Below are 23,006 nucleotides of genomic sequence, written 5' to 3' on the forward strand. Positions count from 1 at the left end.
TGATTCATTTCCGAATCGTACAAATCATTTTCTAAAAAATATTAAAAACCGTCTGGCTTCTTTAAAAAAAAAAAAAAAGAAGGAGTTGTTCGTATATATATATACAGTTAACCTCACATTCCATTCGATAGGAAAGGGTTGGGCTTTAAAGACATCCGCATTTAATTTTTTTTTTCCAACCCCTCTTTCTTTTCTTTTTTTTTATGATTATTGTCCACTCTCGTGCCTCTCTCCAATTTTTTAAGGTGAACCTTTTTCACCCCTCGGAATGAGAAAAGGGACCACAGTATCATCATCATAACCATAATCAAAGTAATATAGGCTCGGCTGTATATGATGTATATGACATTAGAATAAGGGAGAAGGGGGGGAGGAGGAATAGTCTAACCTTTGGAGTAGTAGTAGTAGTAGTAGTAGTAATAGTAAAAAATGATTTTTGTTTGAGCCCCTTGTCTTTTCCCTCAAAAAAAATTTCGAGTTTCTCAGCCGGTTGCCATCTGCTGTTTCTCTCTAAGCCCAAAGTGGCGGGAACTCATTTTTGTTTCTTCATGTCGTGACTTGTCCGTACCCGTCCACTCGAACACAATCCAACAGGTCAAAGGTCCGCTTTGCATGACCAAACGAAATTTTCGAAAAAAACGGACTTTTCCCTTCAGAGTGAGGGGATAGAAAAAAAGCAAGTCTCTTGTCATCGGAGAACATCGTCTTTGGCAAAGTTCAACCCTCCTTCAAAAAAAAAAAAAGGCCTCTCCCTTTACACATTTCAATGGCAATTTGGGGTAACTCGAGAACACAGACGACCTCTTCCTAGATATTTCTCTCTCTATTCTAGAAATGGCTATACGACGTCTAAGGGCGTGGGAGGACCGTGTGAACAAATTCTTAACCCCCTTTACCCCAAGTCGAATAGACCAGATGAGTTGTTAGGCATAACCCATGTGTGTGTGCGTGTGTCCCTTCGAACGAAAGACAGGGTGCTATACAGACGTCTCTACATGTTCTGTTTACAATATAGACGTGGCCATCGAAAACGGGGGTGTACACAGATAATCGAAAGCGCGGCCCCCCCTTCTCTGATGTAGATAGAAGGGGCCTGGGAGCCGTGAGAACCGAACTGGCGAGACCTTTCCCACGTTCTCCACCCCCATATGACATGCGTCCACAACAAAAGGGACGCTCGAACGTGCGTATACCGCACACCTGCCACGAGCCAAACAATCCAAAAAAAAAAAAAAGGGGAGCCTCGATGGGAGGAGCTTAGCTTACCCTGACTGGTATAAAAAGGCGGCTGTTCCAACCACAAACCATCCATTCGCTCTCCAAGCTTCTGTGAGTGAAATACATTCTCTCTCTTTACACACAACCAACCAACAACTTCTCAAAACAAAAATGGTTTCTCAATCGTTCAACTCGAAATTGACCCAGAAACTTCGTCTCATCACTAAGAAGATGACGTCACCGCTGAACAAGTTGGTCAAACCGATGGCTTCGCTGTTGACCAAACGCAACAAGAAGACGACCAATCAGAAAGCCGAACCGATGACCCCGGTCAACCGTTCGTGGATGCACCCGTCTCAGTTGAAATCATCCGAGTACGTCGACTGCTGCCAACATCAAGAAGAAGTCGACGAGAACGCACTGAACGAAGCGTTGGAAGCCAAACTGCGACAGTTGATCGTGACCGAATATGCAAATCGCCGAACCACCGCACCGGTCAGCCTCCACATCCAGGGACATTTGACCATCACGCCGACCCAACACGAAGGCACTTTCTGGACGACCAGCAGCTCAGCTGATGCCGATATTTGCTGGAGGGATTGTTCCATCGTCAGCCATCCTCAGAAAGCCGAAAGACAGACGCCTCTGCTCTATTAATCGCCCATCGATTTCATTGTTTTTGTATATGCAAAACGAGCTGTCTTGCTGTGATATCATTCGTCTTGGCTGCCATTTCTCACCTCATCTTTTTCGTTCGTAACATGTCCCTCGAAATATTTTGTGATAGAAATCCAATGTCTTCCCCTTTGGTTCTCCAAAACTTATATCGACAATCTTGCCGTGATATAATTTTTCAATAAAGAAATCATTTCAATGAAAACCTATTTTTGCTTATTCATTTATTGGGTTATTTCCTTAAAATAGTTTTTAAGTTAGACACTTGAGAAAATCCGAAGACATTTCACAGCTTCCATTGTGCAGGATTCGTTGTACGAAAGTCACATGATGTGGGGGCATTTCAATTTTTTTCAAAAAAACAAAACAAAAGAATGGCGCGAAAGACCGTGTTAACGCATAGACTTGGAAAGCATTAAAGGACTCTCAGGTTTCTCGCGTTTGCTCAGCACGTGATGATTTTTTAAGACATGTACTGAACTAAACACACAAACGCTGACATGTGCCTTTCTTTATGAATATGTGTAACTTTAGGGCACGTTATTGAATATATCTTGAAATGAACGATCGCATTTCACTTGTGCATGCAACAAGTAACTAGACACGCGTCTTTGTTTAAGTATTTAAAACAAATTCAATGATTTTTTAAAAATATATGTTGGTTTATTGGAATTCATTCAATAAAGTCAAGTCCGCAAAAAACAATTCCTTTTTTGGTTACCGGAAAAACAATTCATTATTTTCAAAATTGATACAATAACCGGTATACATTTATTATATCGAAGCGTCTAAATGTCTTAACAATGATCTTGTTGCTCAAAATGGCGTGCCATTAGCTCAATTTCTCAGAACGACGTCACTATCGGCCAAAGTTAATTACTCCAACTCCATTCAAATCTGAGAACTGAATGGCTCTCTGAATCACCATTTTATTTTTTTAGTTGGAAAATTGTAAAACTGTAACGAGTGCACGTGCTTTGTCTATTCTTCTTTCGAAACTGTTTTTGAATGGGAATTTCATCAGCAACGGTCTCCGTTTGCGGTCAGGTTTCGAAAGAGTGAAACCGAAATCCGGCCGTTATTTCCCTCCCTTTCTACCCCCGGAACGGTTAAATTATATCTCTCGTTATATTAGGCTCCTTGGTCTTTCTCTCATGAAGAGGGGGTAAAAAAGAAATGTTCCAGGTAGACAGCACATCTTTCTATAGCGTAAATATATACAAGCAACAGGTATAAACGAGAAAGGTCGACCTTTAAGCCGGGGAGCGTCATCTGGTAGCCGAGACATTCCTCGAAGATGACCCTCGCACTGACTTGTCTGAGTCCCCCCGACTATACATTTGTATATAGCTAATGTCTATTCTAATAACCATCCCGAATTTCGGTTGTAAGAAATAAAAGTCCCACTCCCACCACTTCCTCTTTGAACTGCGCGCCAAAACATTCCTAGTTTCAGAATGAAAAAATTAAAATAAGCGGAAGTCAGCGTATGTATGACGTCACATTCCATTCAAGTCCGACCGGTAATAGGAAAGGCCCCGGCCATACAACAGGTGGCCTTCGTATCACATCAAAGTCTCTATACACACACACACACGTTCTTTCACAAACGCATAGTTTTGCGTATGGTGGATCGAGTTCTGTGGTGCCTTCCTTTTTTTTTTTTTTTTATCTATACACTTCGTATTAAAAAAACCCTACGACTGCCAAAATAGAGAGAGAGGGGGGAATTCCTCGTCTTCTGTGGCCGTGGGAAAACTCGATGTACGCCGATGAGTCGCACATAGCGATCCAGCAGGTGCTGGAAATGTCCTTCGGTATGCGCCTATCTGGCACCCTTGTTCTTAGCGCTCCCTCCCACAAAAATAAGGCAGACCCATATGTGTGTAAAAAAACATCATAAGACTAAAGCAGACGCTATGTAGATAATATAGGGCTATGTTGTGATCCTGAAGCTCGCGCGCTCAGTTCCCAATCAGTACGGTAGGGTAGGGGGAGGTATATAGAGCTTGTGTGTGTACACACACATACGCTTGTGCATACAGAAGGACTTGAGGGGGACTGACGAAAAGTTTTCCCACGAAACTGAAACGCGGGGTGTGTGTGCACACTAAAAAATAAAGAAGGGAAAAATAATTCGGTTATCTGACACTCGAGAAACAGCCCACAACCCTCACGTTTTGTTTGAAACAGATAAGAGTCGACATGTGCTAGCCATCAGGAATGTGTTAATACATTCCCCCCCCCCCCCGTATCGTCTCCAAGCAATTCGATTCCCGACCCATCGGAATGGGTTCCCCTTCCCCATCCCACATGTAAATAGATATACGTGCGACATTTATGAAGAAAAAAAACGCATTGCGACACAAAAAAGATGGCGCGCACATTTGCGTCATTTTGAAATGCGCAATCAAATGTCGCACTTGTTGCGTGTCATTGATTCAACACAAAAAACCGGATCTAGAGGAAGCTTTTTAATTTTTAGAGAAGGTGGATATAAATATAATAATAGTTACGCCTTAGTTCCGCTTGGACGTGACGGCGGAATTTTGTTTTGATCGAGCGCTCGCGCGTTCCCTAAAACCGTTCACACGTTAAATCCGAAGAGACGGGCATGCGCGCTTCATTGCATCCGGAAGGAATTATGTGCTGAATAAATTTTTATTTTTCCTCTTGACTAAACTGCCTCGTGCTGTTCTTAAATCATTTTCTACACAATAATAAATAATAGTGTATTTTTTTTGGTCACAATTCGCCATACTTGTACATTTCAATTGTATAGATTTCTTTATATATCACACATCTATTATACCTGGGTCGTTTTGCAAAACGTTTTTTAAATCGGGAAATGAAGCGGAATTCCGATCAGTTGTATCAAATGGGATCGCTGACAGTGTCACGATGTTTCCTTACACAGTGGTGCAACACGTATATATCGATTATACCATTCAATTTTCTTTTTGAATTAGATTTAGATTTATTTCTAGGATTTTCAATTTCTTTCATAAATCTTTTTTTTCCAAGTCTTTGAAGTTGAGAGCGTCAAACTCTGTGAGACGTTTGGGTGGACAAGTGAAACAAGTTCGTAAAAGAAAAAAAAATCAGGACAATCAAGATACGTGGGAGCTAATGGTTGGAATTCAAAAAAGAATAAAAAAAGAAAGAAAGAGAGAGAGAGAGACGGTTCAACTCTATATATGTATATGTAGCCTAAAAGTTATTGCTGTTGACGGAGAGATGGAGACGATTTGTACGTTCATTGCATATGCAAATGAGATCGTAGAACAATAACAGCTGAAAGAACAAAAAAACAAAACATGCCCAGACAGGTAAAAGAAAAAAAGCAATGAAAATACGACAAGGAGCCGTTTCCAACAAAAAGAAAATAAATGATTTTAAATAAAGAAAAAAAAAGGACAAAAGATTTAAAGAGAAAAAATAAATAAATAAATAAATAAAAAAAAAAGGAAAATGATAATGTGTTGGTGAAATGAGTCGACACGAGCCGTCTAGCGCGCGCTTCCACACGAGCCCATCATTTGCCGTTCCCCCTCCGGAGTCGAACCGACTTTCCCACGGTGGCTCGCCGCCACTCGTGCACAGCCTTTCCCATCCCCTTCCTCCTCCCTATATAGTAGTCGTAGTAGTTGTAGTAGTACTGCATGTATATATTCTTCATCTTCTCTTGTTGTCGGCTGTTTCTTTTTTTTTTTTTTTTAAACGAAAAGAGATGAGGGAGCCTGCCGCTTTAAGGAGGAAAGCCTGGGACTATCTCGTGCCCAGGCTCCCTTGTTCTATGCCCCTTCCATCAGCACGCGCACATCACGCTCTCCCCATTCGTTTTTGTGCCCCTCCTCATCTTCCCGATGGTCTCTTTTCATCTTTGAGACCGTCTTTTTCTCTGCGCTTGCTATGTTGTTCCAGACTTTCAGCCTCCACTGGACAATATCTTCAGGCCTTCTTATCCATTATAGGGTGTCTATAGACATATACGAAAACAGTCTAGCCTATATATTTTTATTCAGTTGGAAATACATAGAAAAAAGAAAAGATGATTTATGCGCCATTTGTATAGGCCATTCTGATGGTCGACACTCAAGAAAAGAAAAAAAAAAGAACCCGACTTGAATATATAATTAGAAGGATATTACATCCATTTGTGTGCGAGCGCCACTAGACATCCTCTATTAATGGATTCTCTACTGTTCTTAATATAAACACAATTTCATAGTCGGACAAACAGAAACAAAAAAAAAAATATGATGATGGGACCAAGTGAAAAGTCATGTCACGTGTCAATCAAGAACCGTTCGGCTGACGTGTTATTATGGCAACCATTCCGTGACCGCGGGACGAGTTCGTCCTTTGGAGCGGAACAATCGACAAGTCAATAAAAGGACAAAAAAAAATTATGATACAATATTAAAATTTTAATAGACTTTGATCGGCAAATAGGTGCGTTTGGTTAACGTGCTCACCGAAACGTAATCATGAGTACACAGTTTTTTAGACGACACGCTACCGGTTTAAAGGTGATCACGCACGCCTTGATTGACGCATTATTACAACATTCACTAACTGCCAAGTCTAAAGTTCACGTCAACATTTTTCGAAACAAAATCGCATTGTAATTTGTCAACTTTGCATTAAAAAAAAAACGAGGCTTGTATATGGTTGGGAAGGTCGAATTGGAATTAAAAAAAGGGACCAGAATTCTCGATGAGAAACCTCTTTGGTCCGAGTCCGGGTCCCTTCCGTGGGAAAAGACGGCAGGTGCGCACTGCTGGTCAAAAGTCTATATGTGCATGTCTCTCTGTTTTGTTTTTTTCTATCCCTTTTACTGATGGGCAAGGAGATGTACAAACTCGGGCACTCGTCGTACATTAGTCTCGTTGTATAAATACATCGCATTCCATCACGCAATCAAAAAAACAAGATTTTTTTTTAATGTCCCGCTGTGTTTTTTCTTTCTCACTGTGGCTCATCTAAAGCAACGTATAATCATTTGGATCGGGGCGGCCTTCAATCGCATGCTACCGGCTACGGATGCTGATTTTTTTCTTTTCTGTTGTTACGTAGTTGTTTTGAATGTCCAGGGAAAACCCTATTGTAGATCAAGAGAACTTTATTTTTTTTTTTATGGGTCGCCGTGAACGAGATAAAAAGGGAAAAAACAATTGGACGGAAGTCAAAGGCCAACGGTCAATCGATAGGTGGTTTCGTGCACTTTTTTATTTATTTCCATAGAAAATGGAAATGAAAATCACTTTTTTTTCCTTTAAAAAAAAAAAAAAAGAAGTTCGTGGGCTAGCGCGCGGGTGCGTTTTTTTTTTTTTAATAGACATAACACAGCCCGAGGGCAGCAGGTGGCGGCCACGAGCCACGCACACACACCGAACGGGCCGTGTGGAGAGAAGAAGCCGTGAGACTGAATTTCGGAAAGCGTTCCCACGGTTCGCTCCCATGCCATCAACCAGGAGACCCTTGGTCCCCTCTCCCCCACCAACCACCCGCACAGCCCCCACCATGCGCGAGCACATAGTTAGAAGGGGAGGAGCTTAGCTTCGGGGTTCGCCTATATAAGCCGACGGTTCAACCACATTCGACATCACAGACTTTCCTGCTTCTGAGTCTAACACATCCAGTTCTTCCAATTTTTTACTCGCTCAATTCTACGAACGCATCTCTCGTAGTTTGCTCATCGAGTGAAATATTTTTGAATCAACAACAATCTTATTTTCTCCACGTTTTTCGAAAACTCAATCAAAACAAAATGGCTCCAGTTGTGACTCTCGATTTCGCCAGTGAGACCCCCATCTCTCGCACTGTCCAGTACAAAAAGGTAAATTGACCACACAACAATTCAGCGATTGTGTTTTGACAATCGATGATCTAGATTTCAATTTTCGATCATAAAAAACAAAACAAATGTAATCTAACAGATTCTTTTTATTGTTTTTTTCTAAAGGTTACAAAGCCCTTGCTGGAAAGACAACGCCGCGCCAGAATCAACCGCTGCTTGGATGAATTGAAAGACTTGATGGCCGGCGCTTTGGCCGCTGAGCACGGGGAAGCCGGCATGGCCAAGTTGGAGAAGGCCGATGTTTTGGAGCTCACCGTCCGCCACTTGCACAAACTCCGCCGCGAACGCCGTCTAGCGTCCAACCCAGTCGTCGCTAGCGATCGCTTCCGCGCTGGATTCACCCAGTGCGCCCGCGAAGTGTCCGTCGCTTTGGCCGCCACACCCGGTGTCGATGTCACCCTCGGCACTCGCCTCATGACCCACCTCGGCCATGCCCTCAACGGTCTGGATGCTCCTACACCTACGCCGTTGGCTTCTTCCACTCCAAACACCACTGCTCTTCCCGTCCGATCATACAGCCCACCCGATTCGCCCGTCTCCATCACCGATGCTCACGAACTCCAACAGCAGACCATGTGCTGGCGCCCGGAATCACCTCTGTCCAGCGGTTACGGCAGCGACACCAATGCCATGGAACGCCCGTCTTCCAAAACATCCGGAAGCTCCGTCTGGCGGCCGTGGTAAATCGTCTTCATCCTCATATCATCATCAATCGGGGCGCTGTGATAGACCGTCTTTTGTTTCATCATGCTCTTAAAATCATTTTTTTTATTGAACAAGTTGTTCTCTCACTGACGTCAAAAGTCTTTCAAGAAAAAAACAAAACAAATTGTTCTTTTGTCCAGCTGTGTTGGTTCCGATTTCTCATCGCTGAATTGGAACCGATCGGCCGCTCGCTTCCCACCCATTCTTCTTTTGTATGTTTTTTTTTTTCTCTCTTTTGGATTTTTGTTTATCCAAATGGAGAGAAGAATTAATCGTGTCGGTAGACCAGTGATCTCACCACCTTTGGCCAATATTGTGTCCCGCACTCAATTTTTTATGCCTATTTCTTGATGTCAAGTGTTTTATTGTGATACTGTGATAAAGATTGTTGTTTCTCATCAAATGCATGAAAAAATTCAACCAAGTAACTGGACGAACATGTTCGATCCACTATCAGAAATAAATACTATTTCAGTTTAAAAAAAAACCGATTCAAGTCATTCAAATTTATGTTATATTTATTAGTGCCATCTAACGGCGGTTCAATGCATTAGTGTCAATTACACGATTCAAGTAAAACGCAGGTTTCCAAAAGGAAGAAGATCGTTGTAATGTCAGAGACCTTTCGTCTTTAGAATTTCTATCCAAATCTTGCGCTGGGACTCAAAAGTAAATAACGAGGCAGGGCGAAAGGTTAGAAAAAAGAAAATAGAGATATGTGTGACTACTCCTACAAGGGTGGAGAGCAAATGACACGCGAAGCCTTCGTTATGTAACCACTCGACATAGTCAAATGTCAACAAAAATTTTGAATTTTCGCCTCGCAGTGGGCTGGCTTAGCCAAGCTTCAGCACGAGATATAAACACTACACGATCTCGTCGTCTCTTATCTTTGGGGCAACGAGAGCGATGAGAATTTGTTTTTTTTTCTTTTTTCTTTAATATTTGATTTAAATAAAATAATTCAATGTAGTTGGTGACTTAACGAAGCTCTGATTAGCCAAAAAAAAAAATTCATTTACGTCATGATGACAGTTCACATTGAGTTCAGAGTAAAAATTGCAACATCGTCAATTTTGCTTCGTTCGCACTATTGCCAAAACGTGGATAACATCACGCAATCTTCCTCTCCTATTTTCTTATGAATTATCATAAATAAATAATTTTTTAAGTTTATCAATATGCAAATTTTAAATACTTGTGTTAATTTAGAAAACTATTTTTTTTAAAGAAGTACTAGAGCTGCCATCTATGTAAAAGTGTTATCACTACGTACACGAAGCAGAACACACGTGAGTAGGAAAAGACAACAGGGCCAACACACGACCAGCAGCAATTTGACCTCATGAATTTTTTTTTCACCATGAGCTCGAGGCTATAGGTAAAACAAAAAATCTGTCCTCCCTCCCCCAAACAGACATATACGTAGCTACTACACAATTACGAAAATCCCCAAGACGACGACAGGACAGCCCAAAGCTAGTCTCGCAAGAATCTGGGACCATGCTCGTCTTGGACGTCTGGAGCTGAGTCACAGTGCCAAACTCAAGTTTCGCTATTTCTCTCCTTTCCCCAGCATCGACTGACGACTTTTTTTCGATTTGTGATTCACTTTTGTCGGCCACAAGTTCAATACTACACAGTTCACATTCCGCAGCCGTGCTGTTCAGCTGAATCGACTTGGACTTCCTGCGACCGGTGAGTGGAAACTGGCAAAAGCCACACTGTTGGGGTATCTCTAGCTCTGTGGTTTCTTCTCCCAAAACTATGTAGGTTGCATGGGCAGCGATTAAGGTTAGAGTTGGGTCTTCGTTTCGTTTTCTTTTTCTCACTCCCTTTTTTTTTCTCGTTCGTTTACGTCTTGTGACTTCCTACCCAAAAAAAGCAACACACAATTTATCTGGGTTGAGCGGCCATGTTTCTCCCACTGATACAAAATTCTTGTAGTTCGTAACGACATTCGTATCGCAGTTGTGTAGTTGCCTTGAACCTGATCAGCACACGCATATCCAACGTGTTGGTGAACTTGTAAACGTTTAAAAAAAAAGGCCTGGGGTATATTCCGAAATTGTTTTGTTTAGCTTTTGCATTTGTATATAGAAAAGCTTTTCAGAGGCTTGTGTTTTTCTCACGTTTTGTGTACACATTCAAACAACAGACATCTCGCACACACCCCCCGTGACGGGCGCCCTCCTCGAAGGAAGAAAAACGAGCGATCCTGCTACTTCATTCCATTCCGCCAGCGCAGCGCCACCTGACACGTTCCCAAAGTGACGTGTAGCTTTACCGTGTACGTGTGTCGGTAAGATTCATTTAAATTTCAAATCTCCGTCCTTGTTTGTATGCTACTCTACTTTCTCGATTGATATTGTTCTCTCTTTTATGGTAATGACATTTTCTGGTGAAAACAGTTTGGAATTTCACTAGTATGCGAACATTTGAAATGTCCACAGAGTTGAATGAGGTCAAACTGCGAAGTAGCAGTTTGTAATAGTTTTGCGCAATTTTGCTATCATGTTGGGACACGTCGGAGATCCGGTGATGACGACTTTCGGCGCCATCATTGTCGGAAACGCTAATCGATAACAGTGCGGATGTGACCCCCTCCCCCGTAAAAAAAAGGGCGAATTGTCTTTGCCAAGAACGGAAGAAAAAAAGAAAAGAAAAAAAAAGTGAGATTAGGGTGGAGATAATTCGAGTGACGTCGCGTGACTATAACGTAGAGGAACTCACGCGTCGGTAACGCCCTGGTGATTCGTCGCGTCACTGCGCGATCTAAGGGTTTTCCTCGTCAATCAGCTTCCAGCATTTTTTCTTTTTTGTACTCGTTATTCTCCGTTGACCAGCCCAAACCAGAAATATTATGCAATACGCCATTGCCATACTGTAATTTTTGCGCCCAGAAACCTACTATCTTAATGATTGTTTTTCCTTTTTATACGAAAGAATAACGTACGTAAATTAGATTTTCACATCTCTTTTTGTATTTAATTCTACGCAGACTGATTAAATACAGTAAGGTAAGCTTAGACGGCCTGAAACGCGAGAGCAAGAGCAAAATGCCTGCTGATAACGAGTTGACAGCCAAGCTATCGCGGCGCTTAGACCGAAACGAAGCGCTGGAACAAGGCCAGCAGGTATCAAATACCTACCGCACGACCGGCATCAGCATCTACAGCGAATTCTCCGAGTTCAGCCGCAAGCAGATCAAGGAATACGAAAAAGCCTTCAAAAAGTAAAAATTCTTCGATTGTTTACTCAGATTACCAAAGATCTCGTCGCTCCTACAATATTCTGTACAAGCAATACTAACAAAGATATTTGAATGATGAGACAGGTATGATGCCGGCGGCGATGGATACCTGGATCTGGAGGAGCTCAAGGTATTATTGACTTTTCGTCCCGACCCTCTTGAGAATCATATTCTTTACCCTTTCAATAAATAGGTGACCATGGAAAGGTTGGCTGCCCCACAGACCCACTTAAGTCTTAAAGCTATGATCAAAGAAGTCGATGAAGACCAAGACGGAAAGCTGAGTTTTAGAGAGGTATTGCCAACTAGTTCGAACCTACAAACACGGGGTGTAATTGAATGGGTCACCAACACAGTTTTTTATGGCATTGATGGATGGACATCTGTTAACTGTACCATGATGGCATTAGCGTGTCGACATGGGATTTGACAAACTCGTTTTTAATCGTTTACAAAGTGGTCGTACGTCGTGGTTTTCTTTCAAGTGTCTTTTCCTGTTTGATGCCATCTAGTGGTCATTAGCCTAGACCATGAACGATTTATTTATAGTTAATAACAATGATGTGGGGGAGCAATTGTGGTTAATAAACATGTTGTTCCTATTGCCCAGTTCCTGTTGGTGTTCCGCAAGGCCGCCTCCGGAGAACTGCCAGAAGATTCCGGATTATGCCGTTTAGCAGCGCTGACGGATATTGATGTCGGCCAAGTCGGAGTTAATGGAGCGGCCAATTTTTTCGAATCAAAGGTGAGCATCATTATCAATAAGCTTTTCCGTTTCCATTTTATTGGCTTGTTTCTATTATTTTACAACGTCCTGGTTTCTTGTAAGGAAGTTTTCGTGGTCGTACAAAGTTTACAAATCGTGCAAAAAATGGTGCAACCAATTGTCAAATTGTCTTGCGAGTGCACCTCCTATTATGGTTGTTATCGAACGTAACCATCGCCCCCTAAAAAATAATAATCGTTGATCGAGTTAGATAAGTCACGAGTGATGGACTTGTATCAGTCTCTCTGCACGCCATTTAAAGCTTTGTCGTACGGACGTAAACTCAACAAACAACTTTCTACATAGATATCAATCGGGACCAATCCAAACTACCACACAAACAAAAATCTTAACAAATGATTTTTCTTGGCTTTCTGGTTCTCTTCGATTGGATTATTGGTTTCGCTTTTTACCTTATTTGTGAGCTATGTAGGTCAGATCACCCGATGTATTCATATCTCATGTCGCCATGTTACTGTTTTAAAGACGCCAGGAAACGAAGCTGTTGTCATGCAGGTTGTGCATTGTCTTAATTCTGACATTGAACAATGTAACAATTCACAGTATTCCAGACGAAGCAAAGCCGTTTGTTCTAACCACATTCTTTAGCGATACATATCTAATTTGGCTGTTTTGTTACAATGTATAAACTAGATTGAAGAATTGACTAAAACGAGCAAATTCGAGGCGGAGATTCGCGAGGAACAAGAGATGAAAAAGCGTGAATTGGAGATGAAAAAATTACGCCGAGCCGAGTTCAAAGAAAAAGCCTCGCTTTTTGGCCAACAAAATTGAATAGACCTTCCAGAATAGCACCGCACTTTGGCCGTCCGCATAATAATGTTGCACTATTTGTCAGTCTCCGGTATGTACTACAAATGTAATTTTGATAGATAGAAATATCGCACCTCTCCATCACCGCGGCCACAGTAATCGAAAACAAAATGAAATTTTTTAAACTTTTACAATTAATTGAACGTTCATTAACTAACTAGTCTTATATGCATGTGTATTCTCATTTTTACAAAAAAGCAAAATCTTCCGTTCATCTTTTCCCGATTTTGCCGTCTTTTTTGCTTTCGCAGTGAACATTTCTGCTGACCTGAAGTTTTATAACCGGGATTAATAATACATGGATCTTGAATTCGCATCTTATTTTGCAATCGATTTCTCTCCAAATGACGCCGCCTTCCGTTTTATGGTTCCCTCGTTTTAAAATTCTCCTTGAGCTACCTTAGCCGTAGCTAATGTTACATGACTTTATGACGTCAGTTCATAAATAAATGTTCCGCTCGGTACAAAGCGTAACCCGGATAATAAATGTAGGGGGCAGATCCATGAGGGACTTTGAAACTGATGGGAGGAGCTAGTCGAATAACCGCCAATCAGAAGCAGACGCTTCCCAAACCATTTTTGTAGGAAAGGGGAAGGGAGGGAAGCCACAAGGACACAAACATGGCGGCTAGCCGCATTCGAGGATAAATCATGAAAAATTTTTCTCGTTTACCTACGTCAACAAATACAAAAGTTTTGATTGTGTTTAATTCATCGCCTTTTTAAGGCGTGTTTATTGGGATTAAGTAAAAGACGAGCTTGTTGGGGTAGTGATCGAAACAAAGCATCCCAAACAGCAAGTGACATAACCGACCTTGAAAAAGGAACCCTTCCTGGATTCTCAACAAACTTCCTTAACTTGTAAATTTTAGCATCCTATAGTTTTACAATCACATTATCTTCTATGGGTAATTATTTTTTGTGTTAATGAATTTTGGTAAACTTATGGTTATTAAAATGTTATTACAGGTTGCAGTCGTCATGCATCAAGTCAGCAAATTACAAATCACCAAGTTGAATCCACATCTGACATGTTTGCTATGCAGAGGATATTTCATCGAAGCAACCACGATCATAGAGTGCCTTCATTCTTGTAAGCCCACATATTTGTGCGAGATACAATTATTTTTAACTATTCCAAATTTATTTACAGTTTGTAAGTCATGCATCGTCAGATATCTGGAAACGAATAAATTTTGTCCAGTCTGTGAAGTGCAAGTCCACAAAACAAAGCCTCTTCTGAATATCCGTTCAGATCAAACCCTTCAAGATATAGTCTACAAATTAGTTCCTGGGCTTTTTCAACGTAAGTTATCATGGCTAAAGCCGCCAGCTATTCAATTTGCTGTTTTCTTTTGCTTACCTCTGAAAAAGGGGAAAAATAATGAACTAGTAATTATTGGATAAAAATTTTCTTTTAAAGATGAAATGCGCCTCAGGAGAGAATTCTACAGCAAACATCCTAATGATCTGCCTTCAAATCCGGAGGACAGAGGCGAGGTGTCAGATTACTTTATTTACTCCTCTGATGAAACCATCTGCCTTTCATTGGAATATGCAGACAATATTGTGGATCGCAAAGAAGATGTTGAAGACGTAAATGATAACCAATTGAACGGAAAGCGATTCCTTCGATGCCCAGCTGCTGTTACAGTGGGCCTTTTGAAGCGTCTTATTCGTGGAAAATATGGGTTGGATAGCAATCACGCTCTAGATATCCTCTTCGGAGACTCCTTTCTGTGCGACGAATATTCGCTAGTGGACCTAGCCTATATCTATAATTGGCGGCGGAAAGGTCCTATGAGACTGAAGTATCGCATTTACCAAAAGGTGCAGAATCCCAGTCCTCTGACCAATGGCACCTGTGTTAATGAAGATGTTCCACAAACAATTCCAACACCAAACAAACAAGAGACATTGAATGAGGAGAAAAAAATAACAAATGAAGTTCAACTTGAAATTAGTGAAACTGGCATTATGAGTGTCTTGAATGTAGTTGCAAGAAATGGCATTACAGAAGATATTGAAGCCCCGGCTTCCAGTTCTGCCAGCGAAAAGACCGAACAGTCGGACGAGAAAATTCCTCCGTCGCCGAAACCAGAGCCGGGCATTGACTTATCGCCGGTACAAATTCCCGCCGTTTCACCTCCTGATATTTCTGTCAATAGCCAACCAGAAACCCCAGTGGATTGTGCGACATCTGTTGATGTCAAAACAGGAGTTCCTGATGAAGTAAAAAAGACACCCGATGTTAGTGAGAGTTCTACTGCAGCTACGACGGAAATTGCCGGTAATTCTTCTGCTTCACACGCCGTTGCATCGGTCCGCAATAAACTCTCTGTGACCAGCAATCAAAAAACACCGAAACCATCGCCTACCTCGTGGAACCAAAGTGTGAACCGAGTAGGAATCAAAAGAACATCAAACTCAGTGACATCCAATGATAGTGGCATCACTGTAAGCCCTGAGCAAAGCCATCCTACCCCGGCCAAAAAAGCAGCACCTTCAAGTCCATCAAAAGCACCTCGATTCTTCAAAGTACGTAATTCCTCACAGTCCGGCTGTAGCGACAGTAATGGAATGTCGTGCAAGGTTACGGGAACATCAATAGCATCTGTGACTGAATCGCCTGTTCAAGAAGTGGCTGTCAATTTGACCAAAGCCTCCAGTAGTCCTAAAAAGGCGTTTGATAAAGACAGGTCGATCAGAGAAGGGAAAACACCATCCCCTCGTCCCGAAGTCTCTACCAATCCAATACGCCCTTACTCCGTTCCAACGGTTTCTCAATCTAAAAGACAACCATCGCCTAGTTTGGCTGCTGAGGATGCGGCTGCCCGCTTAAAGCATCTACTGAATCCTATTTCTTCGGCGTCTGCTACAACGACGTCCCAATCTTCTAGAGACAGCTCTATTCAGCAGCTAAGATTTCCCGCTGCAGCATGGCTTAATCTAACGAGAGGGGTACCCAATCGCCCAGCTCCGCTTACGTTAGCATCAGGCTCGCCATTTAGCAACCGGCCTCCTATTTCGCCAGCTCATTTCATATCCAGCTTTATAGCCTCCCATCCGCATTATCCCTACCTTTCTCCGTTGGGTCTTCCTCCTCCACCGGACGGAAAGAAATCTCTTCCTTCATCGACGGCGTCATCGTCGTCGTCTTCTTCGTCAGCCGTTTCACAGCAAATGCACAAGTCGACCAGCCCCAGGACGTCTAATAACTTCCCCACACCAACATTTAACCTGAATGCATTACAGCAGTGTACTTACCCATCAAGCCTGTCCCCTTTGCTACCAAACCTTCCACGTGAATTGGTCGGTTCATTTTACCATTCATCTTATGTTCCGCGGCCCTTCATGTCAAATCGTGGAAGCCCCCACGTTTCTCCAAAATCTCTTTCTTCGTCTTCTTCATCATCTGTTAATAACAACAGCGGCGGAGGATTCCATCCCTCGATGCCTCCGACTGTGACGACGACGACATCCAACAGTTCTTCTTCTACGACAGGAAAGAAATCATCGCCTGGTTTAAGACCGCTTGTACCCCGACGAACTGTTGCCCCACCTCCCCCTTTAGTACCTATTGGGTCTACCCCTAGTTCCGCACGTTCACCTCCCACACTTCTCCCGATTAGTGACGTAGTCGATAAAGAGTCGTCTGCTGCTAAAACAAGCCCTTCTGCGACAGCTTCAAACTGCAAAACAGTCGTGGAAAGCTGCGTTACTCGGATGGATGAAGACGTCAAAAGTGATGCAGCTCCTAAACCGACTGATGGCGAACCTGTTACAGCTGAACGAGAAAATCAGCACTCGCCTCGCCAAGAAAATGGTAAAGTTACAGAAGTGGATTGTGGGAAAGTTGACGCTCTGAAAATATTGCAATCCGAGTGTTCGGTTAGTAAAACTGCGTCGGAGAATGTCAATTCAGAAGTCGAAAAGCAATCAGATTCCAAGGTGGAAGTTGCTGCCACATCTCCGTCTTAACGCTCTAAAAATAAAAGACGAGCTCACCAGTGATGGGAAGTGCGCGTAGCGTCATTTTGTACATATCCAATAATACCAATATCCGGCTACTTCGCTCACCTCCTAAGATGAGTTTCAATATAACGTAAGATCTGATCTATTATTTATCATTTAGACCGTGTTATTGATTACAGTACGGCGGCAACTTTTTCATCCCTTGTATTTTCTTTTTTCCCTCGTTTCATTTCTTCATCTGCAAGTGTATGCACGGCTTTATCGCCTTGTGGTCACGTTCAATCTGTATAGAAAAGAGTGCGATATTTGTACACTGAGAGAGTGGAGACGAAGGTCTTCCATGCCTTCGTAACTATCACTGTACTTCGTGCGTTAGTTTATTTCCCTTTTTTGTAATCCTAGTTTTAACTAAGGAGAATACACGAGCAAATTCGATTATAATTTTCTATTCTTCGTGCCGTTCTCATACCAATGCAACACGTTTCACGGAATGACACGCATCTTTAAGTGTACTCACCAAGTCTTCCAATTCTGCGTGAGACGCAGTAAAGGTCAACGGTTCGCGTCGGCCTTTGTCCTCAAAGATTAATTCAATAATGTACATCAACTCACGAACAGGCCCTCTAGTATTGGTCTATGAAATTATAGAAAATGGAATATTTGCTAACAGTGAATAAGGTTTGAATTAAAAATACTTCTAATCGATAATCTAGCCTCCAATTGACATCAACCAATTTTGGTGGGCTGGTACCATACAGCCTTAGGACTGCTTGGATTTTGCTTTGGTTGGCAAAAAAGACTTTCAGAAGCCTATCAATTTGTTCAGATGACCAGTGGAATGTTTTTAATTTGGACTCCAGTTGACTGGATGAAATATTTTGGGATGCCGCTTGGATTATAAATTTAGAAAGGTTTGTGTACAACTCTGATATTCTTTGTGGGTCCAATTTTCCTAAAGCTTTGTTAACTAAAAAAATGTGTAACAGAATTGTATAACTGAGATCTAATATTTCTGTTACCTTCTAACTGCCTGATTACATTTTGTGACTCGTCCGTGCTTGGGATCTTGGCCAAACTATTACAAACAGTATCGATGATTATGCCAAATTCTTCCAAGGAAACCTCTGTTTTGGTATCACTTAGCGATAAAAGGTTACTTTGAACAATACTAGAGAGTTCGAGCAATGTGTTGTCACCCATTTTTTTTTTTGGAAAAGCATCGACCATGAACCAAAACATACACATCAGAACTAGGAATCATAAATAATGACAATACAGGATGTAAACATGCTAGCAGACGAGTACAAAATAAAAATACAAAATTCTATTTAATTGACAGTTGAGGCCAGGAACAAATTTGCAACAGTTCATGATAACCACTAAATAAGGAAGTCGATCACCTTTGAAAAGATTAATACATTTCTTTGCAAGTTATTGGATATTTAGCTACATATAATTTCTGAGCATCTTCATGAGAAAATTCTCTTGAAAGTCAGCGCATCTTTTAAAGATATTATTCTCAATTTCTCATGCCTTAACGCCTTGATGCCTTCTGGCATCTCGCCCCGTGTAAATTCTTCTGCCGAAAACAGCTGAGAACTGACAGTGATTTCTTTGTTTTTTGTTTTATATTTTATTGACAGTTGGTTGCAACGTTAAATTTGTACTTCATGTAGTTCAATCTCCACTAAGAAGCAAAACATCGTACGGATTATAGGTCTGGAAATTCTAATGTGGCCATTTAATAATTATAGCTGTTTAAACACTCTTTTGTGTTTGAATCAATTACAGTTGACTTTATACATGTGTATATGAAATGGACTCCTTAAGAAACACAGATTCCATTCACCAAAGAATTCAATACCTGTTCAACAAATTGAGCTCTAGTCATTCATCAGTCTGCTATCGTGCTCTAACAGAAATTAGAACTGAATTCATCCCGAAGCCTCAATTGCTGCAGATTTTTATTCAAGCTGAGGGTGTGAAGCATATAGTTGCACAGCTACAAAAATCCAACAGGAAAATTGTTGATGTCAGTCTTAGCATTTTGGGTCATTGTGTTCTAGAACAGGAGCCAAGAAATATTGTAAGTATACAAATTGTCAAGCATTAGTGAATCAGATTGACCATTTGAATTTTTTTTAAATATTCCAAATAACATAAAACTATAAAACAACTTTTTTTTTTATTAGTTTCGCAAGGAAGGTGGTCTGCCCGTGTTAGTTCGGGTTTTGCGATCGTTTGAAGACGATACTGCTATTTTAAGTAGGGGCTGTCGAGTCATCGGATCACTTGCCCACGATAAAAAGGTTGCCGCGAAATGTGTACTAGAGTATTCGGTTCATCATACGATAGGAAGCATAATCGATCGCTCAACTGACGAAGAAATTTTAAGCATGGCCATTCGTGCAATCCATAATCTTTCCGATTCTAAGGAACACGTCGCTGTTCTAGGAAAAAATCATATCTACCCAAAGCTTTCAAATTTACTAATGAAAACTGAAAGTATCAATATTCAAAAGAAGCTGTTTGCTACCTTGTCGCATATATTTAACTACATGAAGCGCTTCCCTGAATCTTCTGCTCATTATTGGATTGGATGCGAAGGAGGAGGAAAAGTGATAGCAAAGTAGTTTCTACTGGTTGAATTATTTCGCGTGGATTATTTTTACCTAACAAATGCGCTTTTATTTCGCCTAGATTCGTAGAGCTGAGACTCAGCACCTCAGATGTTATATCAACCAAGGCACCTCAGCTTTTATACCAACTGGTTCAAGACAAACATGTGCGGCCATTGCTAGCATCAAAGGATGCGTTCGAAGCCCTTATTCCGATTGTTAAAGAAGAAAAGGAATTGGGAAAGTGTGGTAAGGAAAATTAATATCCTTAACCATGCTTACGAATAAATTTGTTTTTTGATATTTAATTCAGGAACAACAGTCTATCTCAGCAGTCTGTTATTATTATGCCGCGAAAGTCCAAACTGTTTTTTTCAAGTTGGGGGCATCCCCGTCTTGCTCGGATTAATTCGGGAATCAGATCCGTTTTGCGCAGCAGGGTCATCAATACCATTGCATTCACAACGGTTTCGTTCGCAGCACAACAACATCTTCAGTACTTTACTTGCTTTTAAATATGATACGAGTGCTCTGGCAGAACTCGTAAGTGGAGGAGTTGTAGATATCCTCACCACCCGATTGACTAGGTGGTGCCTATTTCTATCATCAACCCTTTAAGTCCTACTAAACTTTCTCTATTATCTCAGGTATGTTGAACTATGTCGATCCGGTAAAGCTGGTTATAGTCCTCAACGTCCTCAGCAAAATCGTACACAATCGGCAGAAACTGAGATAAGTTCTTCTCTTTTGGAAGAATCCTTTGAAGAACCGACAGAACCTCATCAGACAGTTAGTCATTCTGAATGCAAGATAAAATGTCGTTCAAGAAAACAGTATCGCACGACCAGCCCTAGTTATCAGGCAGTGGAAATGGAATATGACCAATTTTCTCGACTCAGAGAATCTAATCAAAACAATCCAGCTGCACTCAATATATTTGGGTGGAATCCTGATCGACCTAATGTGGTTGACAGTGAAACCATCAGTCCACATTCGAGTCCTAGATCTCAAAGCATGTCTTCTTCACCGACCCACTCTCTCTCAACCTGGTCAGATTCCGGGTCAGATGGTGACGCTGTTTCTGATTATTCTTCAGGGAATGTCTCTCCAGCCTATAGCTCCGGTTATCCAGCAAGTCCGGCCTCAGAAAGTCCAATCGATTCACCTTCAGCCGAGTTAATGAGTCCACTTTGTCCCCCTACTTTGCCTTCTTCATCTGATTTTGAACATTCAGACGATGAAGAAGAGGACCAAGCGGGTTGTTATTCTCCAACTAATGTTGACTTCGAACTTGATTCAGAAAGCGATGGCCTTCCTACTAGTCCAAAACTGCCATGCAAAAAGCGGGCAAAAATTAGCCAAAGTGATTTGACGGGCCGGAGACTTTGTTGTGAAAAAGACCTTAAAATGCTGTGGCTCAAACTGGGACAAGTTGACGATAAAGATTTTTACGAAAATTGGCCCGAATTTACAGCCGAACCGCATCAGGTCCATCAACAGGAAGTGGCCGTCTATCTCTTGCTCAAACTCAGCTGGCTAGAAGATACACCGAAACAGCTTACTGATCTGAATACTGTCAAAGCCGTTATAGATTATTTGATGGAAACTTCAACACCCACATTTCGGGCCTGCCAATTCCTTTTCCGACTTGCCAGGTAGGTTATAAAAATTGTAATGTTTTTCCATCCATAACTCAACGGTTTTTTACAGTTGCCAATCCTTGTTTGTGGATCTACTTTTACGATCACAATTTCCATTGGAAGTATACCTCGGTACACTCTACTTGATACGTATTGAATACTTGAATGCTAAACCCTTTTATTTTTTAAATGTAGGATTAAATCGAAGACTAACTACAGTTCACTGTTGTCCGCTACATTCGAGTCTTCGAAGAGTGGCTGAACAAGTTCTCGATCAAATGGCATCCATTGTAGCGCAATTTGGACGTGGTGAAATTGAAAACATTTTACTCAAGAGCGCCGACGATTTAGCGTCCTCTTCGGTTGTTGCCATGGCCGCACCGCTGATCGTTAAATCCAGGGGTTTGTTACGAAGATATGTCAATGATCTCCAGATACTTGATACCATTGGAAAGCAGTTACGCTCGCCTAATACCAGGGCATACGCTGCCGCATCGTTGTCCTCCCTTGGCTCATTCCTAAAAATGGACGACTTTCTCAGTCCTCGCACTGCCCTGAGTGATTTATTTAGCCATGAGCCATGCCAAGTAGCCAATTTGAGAGAGGACGTTTTCTTCCACATAATTCCGAATCAAAAGATTGGTGGTGTCAAGAGTCGTTTACAGGGTGCAAGCTTCTTCGAAGCCATGTTCCGTGGAGGATTCCAAGAATCTCAAAGTAATGTTGTTCCCCTTGTTGATATCCAAGCTCCAGTGCTGAAGGTATTTTTTTTAATTCCTCACGTTGCTGCGTGTACTTTCAGATAATATAAAATTTTTTAAAACTCGGGTAGGTGATTCTTCATCTAATTTATGGATGTGGTTGTCAATGCGCAATTATTCGAAGCATTGAGCGCTTAGTGAATTCTGACCGATCGGCGCTTAGTCTCCTGGAATCGCTTGACCGCTTCCTATTGCTCGAACAATTAGATGGAATAAGCAATTTCATTGCCAGCCAAGATTGGAGCAGTTCTCCAAATAATTTCATTGCCCTCTGGACTTCATTGGATGGTGGCTTTCCGTTTGTTACGAAGCTAAGAAACCACTTGCAATATTTCCCTTTTTCCAATGCTGCTGACTTTGATTCCCGATTTCAGTTAATCGACACAGTTCTTCGAATGGAAACAGCTGATGAAACCATTGGAATTTGGAAAAAAATGTTTCTTTCTAGAATAGAAGATAAGTAAATTTCCCTGACATCGCTTTTGCTATACTTCTCGTTAACAGTATCCCTCATTTATCTTGAAATTTGACTGTGCGTTATTGTTGGTTATGTGGATAATACCAGGTGATATCAATAAAGTTTGTTGTTCAGTGAAGACCGTCGTTATTTCCATAGTGGCATTTACATTCTTGTACGGCCTCCACGCTCCCTTTCACATTCTTTAGCTCCTGCTGTTAGCTCTTCCTCTTTTCTTGGC

General features: G+C 41.6%; 6 protein-coding genes across 7 annotated transcripts in view; 4 read left to right on the forward strand and 2 right to left on the reverse strand.

The window, feature by feature from the left end:
• Window positions 1-12,854, reverse strand: part of LOC130695636 (corepressor interacting with RBPJ 1-like) — a 101,065-nt gene extending 88,211 nt beyond the window's left edge. Inside the window, exon 1 of the mRNA XM_059496120.1 lies at window positions 12,851-12,854. The gene's annotated coding sequence lies outside the window, so the exon portion shown is untranslated. The remainder of the gene's footprint in view (window positions 1-12,850) is intronic.
• Window positions 7,518-8,948, forward strand: LOC130695650 (enhancer of split m7 protein-like). Its single transcript, XM_057518817.2, has 2 exons — window positions 7,518-7,735; window positions 7,862-8,948. The coding sequence occupies exons 1-2, from the start codon at window positions 7,667-7,669 to the stop codon at window positions 8,438-8,440; spliced, it is 648 nt and encodes a 215-aa protein (XP_057374800.1). The 5' UTR covers window positions 7,518-7,666; the 3' UTR covers window positions 8,441-8,948.
• Window positions 9,885-13,628, forward strand: LOC130695653 (EF-hand domain-containing protein D2 homolog). 2 transcript variants are annotated; one of them, XM_057518819.2, is made up of 7 exons: window positions 9,885-10,159; window positions 10,620-10,763; window positions 11,463-11,696; window positions 11,799-11,844; window positions 11,908-12,009; window positions 12,325-12,459; window positions 13,135-13,628. In XM_057518819.2, the coding sequence occupies exons 3-7, from the start codon at window positions 11,521-11,523 to the stop codon at window positions 13,273-13,275; spliced, it is 600 nt and encodes a 199-aa protein (XP_057374802.1). In that variant the 5' UTR covers window positions 9,885-10,159; window positions 10,620-10,763; window positions 11,463-11,520; the 3' UTR covers window positions 13,276-13,628. The 2 variants fall into 2 exon arrangements, with proteins under 2 accessions (XP_057374802.1, XP_057374803.1); XM_057518820.2 differs by lacking the exon at window positions 10,620-10,763.
• A 287-nt stretch (window positions 13,629-13,915) lies between these two features.
• Window positions 13,916-17,730, forward strand: LOC130695618 (polycomb group protein Psc-like). The gene is made up of 4 exons (XM_057518778.2): window positions 13,916-14,222; window positions 14,284-14,407; window positions 14,468-14,620; window positions 14,738-17,730. The coding sequence occupies exons 2-4, from the start codon at window positions 14,296-14,298 to the stop codon at window positions 17,293-17,295; spliced, it is 2,823 nt and encodes a 940-aa protein (XP_057374761.1). The 5' UTR covers window positions 13,916-14,222; window positions 14,284-14,295; the 3' UTR covers window positions 17,296-17,730.
• On the reverse strand, window positions 17,478-18,542 carry LOC130695646 (COMM domain-containing protein 3-like). Its single transcript, XM_057518813.2, has 4 exons — window positions 18,309-18,542; window positions 17,985-18,256; window positions 17,759-17,923; window positions 17,478-17,697 (listed from the first exon to the last, which is right to left on the reverse strand). Exons 1-4 carry the CDS (start codon window positions 18,532-18,534, stop codon window positions 17,662-17,664), a joined length of 699 nt encoding a protein of 232 aa, XP_057374796.2. The 5' UTR covers window positions 18,535-18,542; the 3' UTR covers window positions 17,478-17,661.
• A 293-nt stretch (window positions 18,543-18,835) lies between these two features.
• LOC130695615 (uncharacterized) lies at window positions 18,836-22,904 on the forward strand. Its single transcript, XM_057518775.2, has 9 exons — window positions 18,836-19,006; window positions 19,081-19,375; window positions 19,482-19,918; window positions 19,990-20,156; window positions 20,221-20,494; window positions 20,555-21,562; window positions 21,618-21,679; window positions 21,743-22,308; window positions 22,380-22,904. The coding sequence occupies exons 2-9, from the start codon at window positions 19,106-19,108 to the stop codon at window positions 22,770-22,772; spliced, it is 3,177 nt and encodes a 1,058-aa protein (XP_057374758.1). The 5' UTR covers window positions 18,836-19,006; window positions 19,081-19,105; the 3' UTR covers window positions 22,773-22,904.
• Window positions 22,905-23,006: the final 102 nt, after the last annotated feature.

Source organism: Daphnia carinata, chromosome 7, assembly GCF_022539665.2.
Source record: "Daphnia carinata strain CSIRO-1 chromosome 7, CSIRO_AGI_Dcar_HiC_V3, whole genome shotgun sequence".
Taxonomy (NCBI): domain Eukaryota; kingdom Metazoa; phylum Arthropoda; class Branchiopoda; order Diplostraca; family Daphniidae; genus Daphnia; species Daphnia carinata.